Genomic DNA, 17,234 nt, shown 5'->3' on the forward strand with positions numbered 1-17,234 from the left:
ATACCTAAGAAAACATTCTGCAATCCCCCCTTTTGGAAGGAACCTTGAAAACAATTAGGTTACAGTGTTCAACTTATAACTACATACAGAAGTGAACGAAACACAAGATTTGAACTTGAGGTCATCCCCTATAGAATATGATCTGGGAAACCCAGCCTGGTCCTGCCAAACAAAACAAGGGGTGGTAAACTCAGTCTTTCTAAGTTCACTTTAGGACCTAGGAAAATAAGAAGCTAGTGAAATAATTATAATTCATAGTCCTTTGGATAAAACAAAAGGAAGCGATGATGCAATACTCTGAGGATAGAAGCACAAAAGAAACAAAAAGGTTCTAATAAAAACAACAGATATGCTTTCTAAATTCACCCAAGACTAGAAGAAAGGGGCAACAGAATGGTTTATTTAGATCTCTACCATAGAAACACTAACCATAGAACTTTTTACTTATAAAACTACATCCAGAATTCCCAAGAGTACAACAGACGTATCACAGACTGTGGTACGGGCTACAGAATTAGAGAGGTCATAAAAATTCCATTCATGTGAAAATATTGTATCTCCAAAGCATGAAGAAATATGCAAAACATGGTACTTGAGCTAACTTAATTTTGTTAAATGTATTAAATGACAGAAATCATTACTGCTTTTCATAAGGGAAACAAACAATGTACCTGAGATAGCTTCCAAAATAAGCAACAATATTTGGGTGTTTACAGTCTTTCATCATAATAATTTCTTGCTGCACAACTGCAAAGTCTTCTCCTAGAATAAAAAATAAGCATGTTGAATATTTAGCAGGTAAATTTCAAAATGTCAATTTGTTTCAAAACATAATAAATTATGCTGATATTATTTTTAATGACAACTTCAGTCCTTTCTTGACAGAATGTAAAGTACAGCGATTAAAAGTATGAACTCTGGCCCCAGACTGTGTGGATTCGAATCCTAACTCTGTCCCTGACGAAGCTGTGTGGACTTGGGCAAGTTACTTGATCTCTCTGTGCCAATTTCTTCCTCTGTAAAATGGGGCTAAAAAATAATAATAACCTATTTCATAGGGCTGTTGTAAGGGTTAAGTGAACTAATGTATGTAAAATGCTTAGAACAGTATCTGACACAGAGAAAGCATTAGATAAGCATTTATTATTATTACAATTATGCCCTGGGTATAATCATCACGTGATTCACTAGAAATACATTATTTTTCCCTTTATTAGCAAATAACATTTAATATAAGTTTACACAAAGAAGCAATTCTTTTTAAAGTTAGGGTAGGAACCCTTAGACACCCAGACTATCAAATGTACCTCCAGTTCTCTGTGTAGAGCTGAGCGGCCTTTAGCATTACTGGGTTACCAGGTGGTCCCCACACACAGGCCTGTCCTCGAGTGCCTTGTCCCAGGTGTGCTGGGATGTAGAATGGGATTGTATTTAAGCCTGGTCAGACTGTGAGCAAATGATCTCTCCCCTTCTACTCCTTTCCTCCTTGCCCAAATTCTTCGAAATAAGATCTGGCAATCCTATAACAATGGCACACACTATGCCTCCTGAATGAACACTTGTCATAGAAAAAGAACTGCCATGAATGCAATGTGGTAAACCAGAGACCATGCAGGAGGAGAACATGTAGAAGTGCTTACATTTAAATCAAAGCAGCTTTTTATTACTAATTCCGTTTTTAAAGCACTGCTGCTGCTGCTGCTGCTAGCTCGCTTCAGTCGTGTCCGACTCTGTGTGACTATATACTATGAAAAATCTGATTAAATGAATATTAGTGGCAAAGTCAAAACAGGCGTCCCAAACCAGTCTAAATCATAAAAGCAAGGGTGTAATAGGAAGCCCTGACATTTCCGGTCTTGGCATTTGCCACCTGTAAATGTAACTGAGGCCGGAAGTAGCCTAACTGTGAAACATATGAACTCAATACAGTCCCAGTTATACAGGGAAGAAGTAGTAGAGAAGAGATAGTATGTCAGATTTGTCATTTCTGCACTGAAATGAAAATCAAACATCTCCAAAGGGAGAGTAGCAAATTTTTATATTTTAAAAATTTCAAAAGAAAATCACTAAACCAGGAGGATATTCTGCTGGGTTTACTTTCCACTAGTAAGAATTCTTGATTTTCAGTATATTAATAAAAATCCAAGATAAAAATAATAAAGCCATAATGAGACTAATACCCATTTTCAGGGATATACTAACTACTTTGAAAGCTCTAAATTTTGCTTTTTCACCTGCCTCTTGATTATCCTTTTCCCCAATCTGGTAACTGGGTTACAGGAGATCAAAGTTGAGACAAAGTGAACTCCAGAACTTTAGTTTAATGGTTAGAGGACAGCTGCTCTCCTTTGGGGAGCAGCCCTGAAGTTGTTAGTCATCACACAACCTCTAAGGGAGCCAGAATAATACTGATCTGCAGAAAACAAGAAGAAACAAAAAATGGGGAGAAGGGGAAAGGCATGTGACAAGTAATTAAACTTGGAAATCTCATCTGCGTTGGTCATTTCCAGATATACCTGTTCTTGATCAATAAATTCCCTGTACTGTTTAAGCCACCCTGAGTTGTAGTTTCTGTCACACCTGCAAGCATCAATGTCTACATGTCTACATCCTCACTGGACTGATACATCCTACAGAACAGATTGATGCTTTTATGATCTTTGTATCCCTAGCACCTAATATGTAATCAATAACATGCACTTGTCTGAATGAATCCTTGACAGAACATAATGCCTCTACCTGATGACTCAAATCAGGAACATCGGCTTTTGGTTTAATTTCATCCAGTTATTAGCATGTCTTATACAACTGTTTGCTTGCTACTTCTGTGCTTTTACTAAAACCTACGAGTGACTTTAAGTCTTCAACTACCTCTTTTCCCAGGAAATCTTGATACAAAGTGCTTCCTTTTTATTCTATTAAGTCAATTCCTGTGATTAGGACAATGGCCAAATGAAATTCAACATTTTTGCGGGGAAAAAAAATCCAAAGGAAAAAAACAGACAATTTGATTTTTAAAGGTAACTGAAAAAGGTAGATTTGAGAAGGAAAAGAGAAAGCAGTTTATTACATTAATTAATCCAAAGGAGACTAACAGACTAAAAGGACTTTCTTCAAAGTTCAAGAGAAATATTCCAAAAAATAAATTAACAGCCCTCCCCACCTAAATCTTAGCATACCTAACTGGATACTGCAAATTCTTACCAATTTTGAGAGTCTAGGAGTTTTTGGTAAAATTTTTAGACATGAAAGTGAAGCAAGGATGGCAAAAATAAAAACAAAACCTAACTGAAAAAAACAGGCAAGCCTAGAAGTAGAGTAGAGATCATGAATAAACCAAGTAGGCAGGCAGAAAAATACAAACTAATACATGCAAAGTTCTCGTAATAAACATGACACATACTAAGTGGTAAAAGATATTAACTATTTAGTAGACAGAATAATGGCTCCAAGGATAGCCAGATGCTAACCTCTGAAACCTGTGAATGCTACCACATATGGCAAAAAGAGGTTCGCAAGTGTGATTAAATTAAGGATCTTGCAATGGGAAGATTATCCTGAATTATTAGGGAGGGCCCTCTAAGTGTAATCACAAGTGTCCTTTTAACAGGAGGCAGAGGGGATCACTGCTCCATTTTTGGGCTAAGATGAAATGTAAGAGGAGGGAGAGGGACACTTGGAATGGCAATCCACTCCAGTATTCTTGCCTAAAAAATCCCCTGGACAAAGGAGACTGGCAGGCTACAGTCCAAAGGGTTGCAAAGAGTCGGACACAACTGAGCGACTGAGCACAGCACAGAGGGAGACTTAACTATAAAAAGGCAAGCAGCAAGATGCTATGCCGCTGGCTCTGAGGATGGAGGAAGAGGCCAAGAATTAACAAATGCAAGGAATGTAGCTCTAGAAGCTAGAAAAGGCAAGGAAACTGATTCTCCCTTAGCGTATTCAGAGGAAAAGCAGCCTTGTGAACACTCTGATCTGGACCCAATGAAATACACTCTGGACTTCTAAATTCCAGAACATTAAGATTAAGAATAAATTTGTGCTGTTTCAAGTCATCAAGTGTGGTATTTGCAAATGTAGCGATAGGAAATTAACACATAATTACTATCAACATTATGTGTGACAGAGCTGACTAGCCATACACAAAAAGTCTGCGCTCTCCCTTTCATGGTAGGGAAGTTACTGCTGGGAGGCAATCAGCCAGTCAAAAGACATGTCAAAAGACATTCCCTGTCAACATGATGTGCCTAAGAGACTAGTTCTCGCCAATGGGATGTGGGCAAAAAAAATACGACCTTTTCCTGCTCTTTATTTTTCCATTAGCAGGCTACATGACGCTGTGAGGTCCGAGAAAATGTGAGAAGTCTGGGTCTCTGAGTCATCATAAGAAAAATTTCATCCAACAACTTGAACATCTGCTCTAAACTATGACATAAACTTGCAATAAAAACTTCAGTTCAGTTCAGTTCAGTCGCTTGGTTGTGTCCGACTCTTTGTGACCCCATGGACTGCGGCAACCCAGGCAACCCTGTCCATCACCAACTCCCAGAGCTTACTCAAACTTATGTCTATTGAGTCCGTGATGCCATCCAACCGTCTCACCCTCTGTCATCCCATTCTCCTCCTGCTTTCAATCTTTGCGAGCATTAGCGTCTTTTCAAATGAGTCAGTTCTTTACATCAGGTGGCCAAAGTATTGGAGTTTCAGCTTCAACATCAGTCCTTCCAATGAATATTCAGGACTGATTTCCTTTAGGATGGACTGGTTGGATCTCCTTGCAGTCCAAGGGACTCTCAAGAGTCTTCTCCAACACCAAAGTTCAAAGCATCAATTTTTTGGCACTCAGCTTTCTTTATAGTCCAACTCACATCCACACATGACTACTGGAAAAACCATAGCTTCGACTAGAGGGACCTTTGTTGGCAAAGTAACGTCTCTGCTTTTGAATATGCTGTCTAGGTTGGTCATAGCTTTTCTTCCAAGGAGCAAGCATCTTTTAATATCATGGCTGCAGTCACCATCTGCAGTGATTTTGGAGCCCAAGAAAACAAAGTCTCTCACAGTTTCCATTGTTTCCCCATCTATGTGCCATGAAAAGATGGGACTGGATGCCATGATCTTTGTTTTCTGAATGTTGAGCTTTAACCCAACTTTTTTTCACTCTCCTCTTTCACTTTCATCAAGAGGCTCTTTAGTTGTGCGCTTTCTGCCATAAGGTTGGTGTCATCTGCATATCTGAGGTTATTGATATTTCTCCCGGCAATTTTGATTCCAGCTTGTGCTTCATCCAGCCTGGCATTTCACATGATGTATTCTGCATATAAGTTAAATAAGCAGGGTAACAATATACAGCCTTGACGTACTCCATTCCCGATATGAAACCAGTCTGTTGTTCCATGTCCAGTTCTAACTGTTGCTTCCTGATCTGCATATAGATTTCTCAGGAGGCAGGTCAGGTGGTCTGGTATTCCCATCTCTTGAAGAGTTTCCCACACTTTGTTGTGATCCACACAGTCAAAGGCTTTGGCATAGTCAATAAACAGAAGTTTTTTCTGGAATTCTCTTGCTTTTTCAATGATCCAACAGATGTTGGCAATCTGATCTCTGGTTCCTCTGCCTTTTCTAAATCCAGCTTGAACATCAGGAAGTTCACAGTTCACGTACTACTGAAGCCTGGCTTGCAAAATTTTGAGCATTACTTTGCTAGCATGTGAGATGAATGCAATTGTGTGGTAGTTTGAACATTTTGGCATTGCCTTTCTTTGGGATTGGAACAAAAACTGACCTTTTCCAGTCCTGTGGTCACTGCTGAGTTTTCCAAATTTGCTAATTTTGGGTGCAGTACTTTCACAGCATCATTTTTTAGGGTTTAAAATAGCTTAACTGGAATTCCATCACCTCCACTAGCTTTGTTCGCAGTGATGCTTCCTAAGGCCCACTTGACTTCACATTCCAAGATATCTGGTTCTTGGTGAGTGATCACACCATCGTGATTATTTGGGTCATGAAGATCTTTTTTGTATAGTTCTTCTGGGTATTCTTGCCACCTCTTCTTAATATCTTCTGCTTCTGTTAGGTCCATACCATTCCTGTCTTTTATTGAGCCTCTTTGCATGAAATGTTCCCTTGGTATCTCCAATTTTCTTGAAGAGATCTCTAGTCTTTCCCATTCTGTTGTTTCCCTCTATTTCTTTGCATTGATCACTGAAGAAGGCTTTCTTATCTCTCCTTGCTATTCTTTGGAACTCTGTACTCAAATGGGTGTATCTTTCCTTTTCTCCTTTGCCTTTCACTTCTCTTCTTTTCTTAGGTATTTGTAAGGCCTCCTCAGACAGCCATTTTGCATTTCTTTTCCTTGGGGATGGTCTTGATCACTGTCTCTTGTACAATGTTATGAATCTCCGTCCATAGTTCTTTAGGTACTCTATCAGATCTAATCCCTTGAGTATATTTCTCACTTCCACTGTATAATCATAAGGTATTTGATTTAAATCATATCTGAATGGTCTAGTGGTTTTCCCTATTTTCTTCAATTTAAGTCTGAATTTGGCAATAAGGAGTTCATGATCTGAGCCACAGTCAGATCCTGGTCTTGTTTTTGCAGACTGTATAGAGCTTCTCCATCTTTGGCTGCAAAGAACATAATCAATCTGATTTCAGTGTTGACCATCTGGTGATATCCATGAGTAGAGTCTTCTCTTGTGAGGCTGGAAGAGGGTGTTTGCTATGACCACTGCATTCTCTTGGCAAAACTCTGTTAGCCTTTGCCCTGCTTCATTTTGTACTCCAAGGCCAAATTTGCCTGTTACTCTAGGTAGCTCTTGACTTCCTACTTTTGCATTCCAGTCCCCTATGATGAAGAGGACATCTTTTTTTGTGTGTTAATTCTAGAAGATCTTGTAGGTCATCATAGAACCGTTCAGCTTCTTCAGCAGTACTGGTTGGGGCATAGACTTGGATTACTGCGATAACTGAATGGTTTGCCTTGGAAAAGAACAGAGATCATTCTGTCATTTTTGAGACACATCCAAGTACTGCATTTTGGACTCTTCTGTTTACTATGATGGCTACTCCATTTCTTCTAAGGGATTCTTGCCCTCAGTAGTAGATATAGTCAAGTAGTGAAGTCGCTCAGTCGTGTCCTACTCTTTGTGACCCCACGGACTACAGCCCACCAGGCTCCTCCATCCATGGGATTCTCCAGGCAAGAGTACCGGAGTGGGTTGCCATGTCCTTCTCCAGGGGATCTTCCCCACCCAGGGATCGAACCCAGGTCTCCCACGTTGTAGGCAGATGCTTTACCTTCTGAGCCACCAGGGAAGTCCAGTAGTAGACATAATGGTGATCTAAGTTGAATTCACCCATTGCATTCCATTTTAGTTTCCTAAAATGTTGATATTCATTTTTTTTTTTTTGCTATCTCCGTTTGACCACTTCCAATTTGCCTTGATTCATGGACCTAACATTACAGGTTCCAATGCAATATTGCTCTTTACATCATCAGACTTTACTTCCATCACTAGTCACATCCACAGCTGGGTGTTGTTTTTTGCTTTGGCTCTGTCTCTTCATTCTTTCTGCAATTATTTCTTCACTGATCTCCCGCGGCAACTGGGCACCTACCGACCTGGGGAGTTCATCTTTCAGTGTCCTATCTTTTTGCCTTTTCATTCAGTTCATTCTGTTCATGGTTCTCAAGGCAAGAATACTGAAGCGGTTTGCTATTCCCTTCTTCAGTGGACCACGTTTTGTCAGAACTCTCCACCATGACCTGTCCATCTTGGGTGGCCCTATACAGCATAGCTCCTAGTTTCATTGAGTGAGAGAAGGCTGTGGTCCATGTGATCAGTTTGGTTAGTTTTCTGTGGTTGTGGTTTTCATTCTGTTCGCCCGCTGATGGATAAGGATAAGAGACTTATGGAAGCTTCCTGATGAGAGAGACTGACTAGGGGGAAACTGGGTCTTGTTCTGATGGAGGGGGCCATGCTCAGTAAATCTTTAATCCAATTTTCTGTTGATGGGTGGGGCTGTGTTCCCTCCCTGTTGTTTGACCTGAGGTCAAACTACGGTGGATATAATGAAGATAATGAAAACTTATTATGCTCTAGTTTAGTTATTACAGCAGTTAGCATTATCCTAGAGTGATATAATTACCAACCATTTAACAAAAAAGTTGTCCAAAATGAAGCAACTGACAAAGAACTAATCTCAAAAATATACAAGCAATTCCTACAGCTCAGTTCCAGAAAAATAAACAACCCAATCAAAAAATGGGCCAAAGAACTAAATAGACATTTCTCCAAAGAAGATATACATATGGCTAACAAACACATGAAAAGATGCTCAACATCACTCATTATTGGAGAAATGCAAATCAAAACCACAATGAGGTACCATTTCACACCAGTCAGAGTGGCTGCGATCCAAAAGTCTACAAGTAATAAATGCTGGAGAGGGTGTGGAGAAAAGGGAACCCTCCTACACTGTTGGTGGGAATGCAAACTAGTACAGCCACTATGGAGAACAGTGTGGAGATTCCTTAAAAAATGGGAACTAGAACTGCCATACGACCCAGCAATCCCACTGCTGGGCATACACACCGAGGAAACCAGAATAGAAAGAGACACGTGTACCCCAATGTTCACTGCAGCACTGTTTATAATAGCCAGGACATGGAAGCAACCTAGATGTCCATCAGCAGACAAATAGATAAGAAAGCTGTGGTACATATACACAATGGAGTATTATTCAGCCATTAAAAATAATGCATTTGAATCAGTTCTAATGAGGTGGATGAAACTGGAGCCGATTATACAGAGTGAAGTAAGCCAGAAAGAAAAACCCAAAAGAGTATACTAACACATATATATTGAATTTAGAAAGATGGTAATGATAACCCTGTATGCGAGATAGCAAAAGAGACCCAGATGTATAGAACAGTCTTTTGGACTCTATGGGAGAGGGAGAGGGTAGGATGATTTGGGAGAATGGCATTGAAACATGTATATTATCATATGTGAAACGAATCGCCAGTCCAGGTTCGATGCAGGATGCTTGGGGCTGGTGCACTGGGATGACCCAGAGGGATGGTATGGGGAGGGAGGTGGGAGGGGGGTTCAGGATGGGGAAAACGTGTACACCTGTGGCAGATTCATGTTGATGTATGGCAAAACTAATACAATATTGTAAAGTAATTAGCCCCCAATTAAAATAAATAAATTTTAAAAAAGAAAACAAAAAAAACAAAAATGTTGTCCAAACTGTAGGAGGTTTTCCAAACTGTTAATTCATAACATAAAACATAAATGTTTTAATGGATTAATAAACACAAGACTCTATCCTTTTAACAGACAGAGGACAGATAAAATGAATAAGATTATAGACATTTGCATTTGCTTCATTTTTTACACATTTTTAATTTAATGCTTTCCTATAAAAAGCTATTCATATATGTGAGAGCTGTAAGACCTACTCTTGTTATAACATAAGCACTTTGTCTTAATAAGCTATCCACTCACATTTTCAAAAAATAGGCAAAAAATTCAATAAAACAAATAAAATTCCACAAACACTGTTGCTAGATAAATATGGTGAAGCTGTCAAAAGAGAACTACTGGCAGGGTAGCACTACCACTGTGGTCTTTTTAACAGTTTATGTATCTAAGTCCAAGTATTCTTATGTGTATCTGCACAATGAGTAGCAGGAGAACAACAGGCAAATTTAAGGATTATCTGTATTGGGAGGTGAACCAACAGACAAGTCTTCAGGAGACCAAGTCTGGGTCTCCTTGTCAACTGTCTTCGGTTTCCCTAGTTCTTTCCTTATGAAGTAACAAGACAAGTTTACACGTCACCCTCAACTATCTTTTGTTTTTTGTTTCTTATTTTGATTTTTTTTAAAAATTTTCCCTGGGTCATCTTCATGCGTCTCTTCTAAGTGTTTAACATGTTCATGTCTCTCAGAACATTTTTCTAGAAGTGTCATGATGAATGTCATGAAAATGAAATAATTCTCTGCAGTATCAAAAGTTAATTAACACGGTAACTAACAATAGCTCAGATTAGAATTTAAAACATTTAATTACAACTTTTAAAGAGCTTACAAGCAAGTTATTTTGTTATAGCTCTGATTTACCTTAGTGTGTAAGCATGTAAAGAAATATGTGTATGAGCATGTATTTGTGTACATATATTATTTGTGAAAATATCTAATGCTTTCATTTGGGTGAAGATGAATAGTTATTCTTAGGACATTCTGTGCTGAGAAGACATTCAACAATCACCACACACAGAGCAGCTAATATGACATAAAAGAAAACATACTAAAGAGCATGGGTAGAGTTCTAGAAATGAACAAGACTTTCCTTGACTTTAAGAAACTTACAGGGGATAAAAAATGCACAATCATCACTATAATACCTTAGGGTCAAACCTTAAATAACTCCCTTCTTTTCCTTTTTAAAGTTATTCAACAGACTACTAACAACTACCATCAACTACTATCTGCCAGCAATGGGATGGCACCAGTTTAAAAAAAATACAAAAATCCCTGGCACTGTAGAGCTTACCTTCTAATGTAAGTAGACAGGCAATAGACAAAATAAGTCAGCAAAATTATATAGTATATTAGAAAGCAATGCGTACTAAGGTGAATAATGAAGCAAAGGAGGGAATAGGGATTTGGCACGAATGGCTAAAGAGAGTGGGTGAGAAAGAAGATATTTGACCATAGACACAAAGGGGAAGGGAGCCCCTGAAAAGGGTCAAAATGCCTGGCTTCTTGGAATAGGAGGCAGGCTGCGTGCTTGGTGTGGAGTGAGCTAGGAGAGAGCGCAGAAGATGAGGGTGATGAGGGGGTATATCATATGTGAGCACTCTGTCTTGTACCCTGAGACAGGAATCCACAAAGACCTGACATGCTAACACTGAATGCTGGGTGGAAAACAAAAGGAGCAATGGTGGGAGCGGGGAAATCATTCAGAAGGTTGTATGTATCAATCCCTGGAGATGTGCACTGGATCGCACCAGGGTTGGAGCAGTGACGATGGTGAGATGTGATCACCAACCCGATCTATTTTAAAGACAGGGCCAACTGGTTCCATCTGACTGCAAGTAGAGTATGAGAAAATGAGATGATTTAAATACCACTTTCAAACATACGGTCTGAGCAACTGGAAAGATGGAGTTGCCATTCACTGAAGTGTATTGACGCCCTTATTTCTGTAACATTAAATCTACTTTGCTGCTGGACTCACCATGTCTAGCACAGGGTCAAGATTAAGGACAAGTATTTTGGAATCAAAATACTGAACTATGAAACTTGGTTTCACAACGTTCTGGTTGTATGATCTTAAGCAAATTCATTCGTTTTCACATTCTCTGAGCTCAGTTTCCTCATTATGAAATGGAGAGAACAGTGTCTCCCTCTGAAGGTTATTGCAAAAGTTAAATGAAAGAAGTAGCTAAAACAAGACCTCACACATGTTTAAGAACTATTACCTCTATTACCGTCACCCAGCGTGATTTGCTATTTGTAATCCTGCTTCCGTTTCTCCTACAATTCCCCCACTTACTCTGCTTCAGCCACACTGGCTCCCTTGCTCTTCCTTGAACACCATACACAGCTCCTGACTCAAACAGAGCCTGTGTACTTTTTATTCAGCTGCCTGCAATGTTCTTTTTCCGTGCAGCTGCCTTGATTTCTCACTTCCTCTAGGCCTCTACTCAACGGTTACCTCTAAGATGAGACCTTCTCTAATAACACCATATAAAATAGCAACTCATGACTACAACTCTACAACACCCTTACCCTGCTTTATTTTGCTCCATAGCACTTATCACATCTAATACACTCTCTGTTTATTTACTCTGTCTCCCAACACATAATAGGGGCATTCAGTCTGAAGGCACTCTGAAGGACTTAATGAATTATTCTAGAAGTACTAAGCAACTGAAACCCACAAGTGAAAAAATAAGGTAGTATGAATAATAGAAATACCAACTTCTCACTATCTGCAATATATATGATTGTGTTCTTGGAAAGCAAGAAAACAAAAATCAACTGAAAAAACAATTAAAAAAAAAATCAAGTCAACAAGTTAGAATACATACCTCATATTACGTATCTAAAGCTAAGCTTTAAAATGTGTAGGCTACATTTAAATAAAATATTTATAAGTATTTTTGGAGTTAGAAGATATCGAAAAAAGTGGAAAAACATTTCACTTATGAACAAAAGAATTTACTATGGTAAAGATGGCAACTGTCTCATGAATTTATCTCTGAATTAATGTAATTCCAACCAAAACCCCAATTGAATCTTCCTTCGAACATAAAAAAATTATAACTAAATTCATCTGGAAAAAACAGACACAAGGGAATGATTTTGTAGTAGGCATTATTTTTAAATGAGTAGCTCTTATTTAAAAATTGATACACCAGGAGAAGGCAATGTCAACCCACTCCAGTACTCTCGCCTGGAAAATCCCATGGACGGAGGAGCCTGGTAGGCTGCAGTCCATGGGGTCGCGCGGAGTCGGACACGACTGAAGCGACTTAGAGCATGCAGTTACAAGCATAATGTAGATGGATCCTAAACTACATATCATGTGTGATTCATAAATGAGATTGTGCATAAAGAAATGATCCTATTAAGTGTAGAATTAATGGAGTTTTAGATATGCAGATGACACCACCCTTATGGCAGAAAGTGAAGAGGAACTAAAAAGCCTCTTGATGAAAGTGAAAGAGGAGAGTGAAAACGTTGGCTTAAAGCTCGACCAGAAAACGAAGATCATGGCATCTGGTCCCATCACTTCATGGGAAATAGATGGGGAAACAGTGGAAACAGTAGCAGACTTTATTTTGGGGGGCTCCAAAATCACTGCAGATGGTGATTGCAGCCATGAAATTAAAAGACGCTTACTCCTTGGAAGGAAAGTTAGGACCAACCTAGATAGCATATTCAAAAGCAGAGACATTACTTTGCCAACAAAGGTCCCTGTAGTCAAGGCTATGGTTTTTCCAGTGGTCATGTATAGATATGAGAGTTGGACTGTGAAGAAAGCTGAGTGCTGAAGAATTGATGCTTTTGAACTTTGGTGTTGGAGAAGACTCTTGAGAGTCCCTTGGACTGCAAGGAGACCCAACCAGTCCATGCTAAAGGAGATCAGTCCTGGGATTTCTTTGGAAGGACTGATGCTAAAGCTGAAGCTCCAGTACTTTGGCCACCTCATAAAGAGTTGATTCATTGGAAAAGACTCTGATGCTGGGAGGGATTGGGGGCAGGAGGAGAAGGGGACGACCGAGGATGAGATGGCTGGATGGCATCACCGACTCAATGGACATGAGTTTGAGTGAACTCCGGGAGTTGGTGATGGACAGGGAGGCCTGGCGTGCTGCAATTCATGCGGTCACAAAGAGTCGGACATGACTGAGCGACTGAACTGAACTGAACTGAACTGACACAATATCCTTTCTGTGTTGGTGCTTGTATTTAAGACTGTAAGTCTCATCAGCTTTTGCACAGTTAATGTCTCTATTAGACTCTTTAAAAAAGTATCTTTTATGGTTACTAAAGTGTATCTTTTATAGTTAATAAAATGTAGCACCTGCTCCTATGCTAGCTTTCATTCTTACATATTTTCACAGGGAACCTGTTTTAATGAATTTATTTTGAGAAGTTTTAAATCAAATTCTATGTCAGGATTTTACATTAATGTCCAATCAGTGGTTAGATTTGTTCAATGTTAAAATAGGTATTATGGTAAATTCCTCATCAGTTAAACAACTGAAGTATAACATGTTTTTTATTAAGAGAAACTAACTTATAGAGAAGTTTGACTGAGAACAGACAACTGTTAAGGCCTTTTGTTGCACAGAATGCTGTGCTTTAATAAATCATGATGTTATAATAGAACTAAGAAGCATCCAAATTAGAAAGGAAGAAGCAAACTGTGTTTGTTTGCAGATTTTCTATGTATAAAATTATAATAATTCCACAGGAAAACTGTTAGAATAGATGAGTTCAGCGAAGTTTTAGGATACAAAATCCACATACCCAAGCAACGAACAGTCATAAAAGGAAATGAAGATCTCAGTTACAATCTCATGAAAAAAGAATAAAATATTTAGGAATAAACTAATCAAGAAGATGAAACACTTGTATACTTAAAATTACAAAGTACTGCTGAAATAAAGAAATAAATGGAGATACCCATACTCACGGATTAAAAGACTTAATATTGTCAGTGTCCATACTACCCAAAGTGATCTACAAATTCAATGCAATCCGAGTAAAATCCCAATGGCATTTTTGAAAAAATAGAATTAGAATAAACAACCCTAAAAGTCATATGAAACCATTACGAAAGACCTTGATTATCCAAAACAAGATACAAAGTTACAGTAGTCAAAACCTTTCAGTACTGGCATAAAGACAGACCTACAGACCAATGGAAGAGAATGGAGAGCCCAGAAATAAACCCATATACATATGATCAATAGATTTTCAACAAAGGTGCCAAACTACAGAATAGGAAAAGACTAGTCCCTTCAACAACTGGTGATGGGAACAATGGATATCCATATACAGAAAAGTGACATTAGATCCGTCTGTTATATCATGCATGAAAATCAACTCAAAATGGATTAAAGACTTAAACCCAAGACCAGAAACAATAAAGGGAAAACATCTTTAACACTGGTCTTGGAAATGACTTCTTGGCTATGATGTGAGAAGAACAAGAAACAAAAGCAAAAATAGAAACGTGCAACTACATTAAACTAGAAAGCTGTTGCAGGGCAAAAAAGGAACCTAATGAATAAGAAAATATTTGCAAACCATATATATGATAAGAGATTAGTATCCAAAATATCTAAGTAACTCCTACAACTCAATAGCAAAAATAAACAAAAAAACCCCAACAAAACAAAAACCCTTATTAAAAAATGGGCAAAGGGCTTCAACAGATAATTCTCCAAAGAAGACATTACAAACAGCCCAGAGGTATATGAAAACTTGTTCAACATCACTAATCAGAAGGAAAATGCAAATCCATATTTGCAAATACACAAACGCAAAGCCACAATGAGGTATTAACTCACACCTCTTAGGACAGCCAACTACAAAAAAAAAGTGAAAATAACAAGGGTTGACAAGGATGTGAAGAAATCGGACCATGTGTACACTCTTGGTGGAAATGCAAAATAATGCAGCTGGTATGGAAAACAGGATGGAGGTTGATCAAAAAATTAAAAATAGGACCATCATCTAATCTAGCAATACCCCTTTTGTGTATTTAACCAAAAGAATTAAAATCAGGATTTCAAAGATATATCAGCACTCCCATGGTCACTGCGGCATTATTCACAATGGCTAAGAGGTCTAGTGATGCATGAACAGACGAAGAAAATGTGGTACGTACACACACACACACACACACACACACACACACACACACACAATGGAACAGTATTCAACCACAGAAAGAAGGAAATTTTGGCATACACAACAACACTGATAAACCTTGAGGACGGACCCCGAGGACATGCTGAGTGAAATAAGTCAGTCACAGAAGGATAAATACTACATAATTCCACTTATAAGATATCTACAGTAGTCAAACTCATGGAAACAGAAACAATACAGGGGTTGCCAGGATCTGGAGGCTGAGTGGGGTGGGAGTGGTGAGGAGGTGCTGTTCAATAGATTTAGAGTTTCAATCATGTTGGAGATCTTCTATACAGCTCAAGTTTACAACTAGCTATACTGCTATAAATGTATTGGACGATATGCTTAACAGCATATCATGTTATTGATATGCCTGACACACTTAAATGTTTATTTAGGGGGTAGACCTAATGTTATGTTTTTTTTACATGCAAACACACAGACATACACAGAGTGTCCTATGGCCTGAGGAAAAAATTTTAACTGTGGGAATAAGTAAGGTTTCTCATGCCCATGATATGGGTACTCACAAATCTTCCTTCTATTTTAAAAACAGAGAAATGGTAATGTTTATCTATCCTATTATGTAAAAGTATTTTAATTATAAGATCAGTTTCACCTTTTAATATGATATGTGGTCCATAGGGTCGCAAAGAGTCAGATATGACTGAAGCGACTGAGCATGCCCCATTCAAAGTACACAATTTATAAAACAAACAAACAAACAAAGTACACAATTTATAAACCCCATTTCATACTACAGAAACAATAAATCGAAATGATAATTTCAGTAAAATCATGGCTCACAACCCAGAGCTGTTGTGATTCCCTTAAACAAGCTGTCAATTATTATCACAAATTACCAGAATACCAGGAAATTCAATTACTGTCTTAAGCTAAGAAGACATGAGATCTAATGACTGGTTTTAAAAAGATAAAATTGGCTTTAAGTAATGACATACTCCGCTGGATCATCGAAAAAGCAAAAGAGTTCCAGAAAAACATCTGTGTCTGTTTTATTGACTATGCCAAAGCCTTTGACTGTGTGGATCACAATAAACTGTGGAAAATTCTTCAAGAGATGGGAATACCAGACCACCTAACCTGCCTCTTGAGAAACCTATATGCAGGTCAGGAAGCAACAGTTAGAACTGGACATGGAACAACAGACTGGTTCCAAATAGGAAAAGGAGTACACCAAGGCTGTATTTTGTCATCCTGCTTATTTAACTTATATGCAGAATACATCATGAGAAGCACTGGGCTGGAAGAAGCACAAGCTGGAATTAAGATTGCCGGGAGAAATATCAATAACCTCAGATATGCAGATGACACCACCCTTATGGCAGAAAGTGAAGAGGAGCTAAAAAGCCTCTTGATGAAAATGAAAGAGGAGAGTGAAAACACTGGCTTAAAGCTCAACATTCAGAAAACGAAGATCATGGCATCTGGTCCCATCACTTCATGGGAAATAGATGGGGAAACAGTGGAGATAGTGTCAGACTTTATTTTTGGGGGGCTCCAAAAACACTGCAGATGGTGATTGCAGCCACAAAATTAAAAGACGCTTACTACTTGGAAGGTAAGTTATGACCAACCTAGATAGCATGAGACATTACATTCAAAAGTAGAGACATTACTTTGCCAACAAAAGGTCTGTCTAATCAAGGCTATGGTTTTTCCTGTGGTCATGTATGGATGTGAGAGTTGGACTGTGAAGAAAGCAGAGCGCCAAAGAATCGATGCTTTTGAGCTGTGGTGTTGGAGAAGACTCTTGAGA

General features: G+C 38.6%; 1 protein-coding gene across 1 annotated transcript in view; it reads right to left on the reverse strand.

The window, feature by feature from the left end:
* The window catches only part of MAP4K3 (mitogen-activated protein kinase kinase kinase kinase 3), a 187,945-nt gene that overhangs the window by 92,134 nt on the left and 78,577 nt on the right, over nucleotides 1-17,234 (reverse strand). Inside the window, exon 3 of the mRNA XM_052649831.1 lies at nucleotides 672-762. Coding sequence (XP_052505791.1) covers nucleotides 672-762 — 91 coding nt within the window. The remainder of the gene's footprint in view (nucleotides 1-671; nucleotides 763-17,234) is intronic.

This window comes from Budorcas taxicolor, chromosome 11, assembly GCF_023091745.1.
Source record: "Budorcas taxicolor isolate Tak-1 chromosome 11, Takin1.1, whole genome shotgun sequence".
Lineage (NCBI taxonomy): Eukaryota > Metazoa > Chordata > Mammalia > Artiodactyla > Bovidae > Budorcas > Budorcas taxicolor.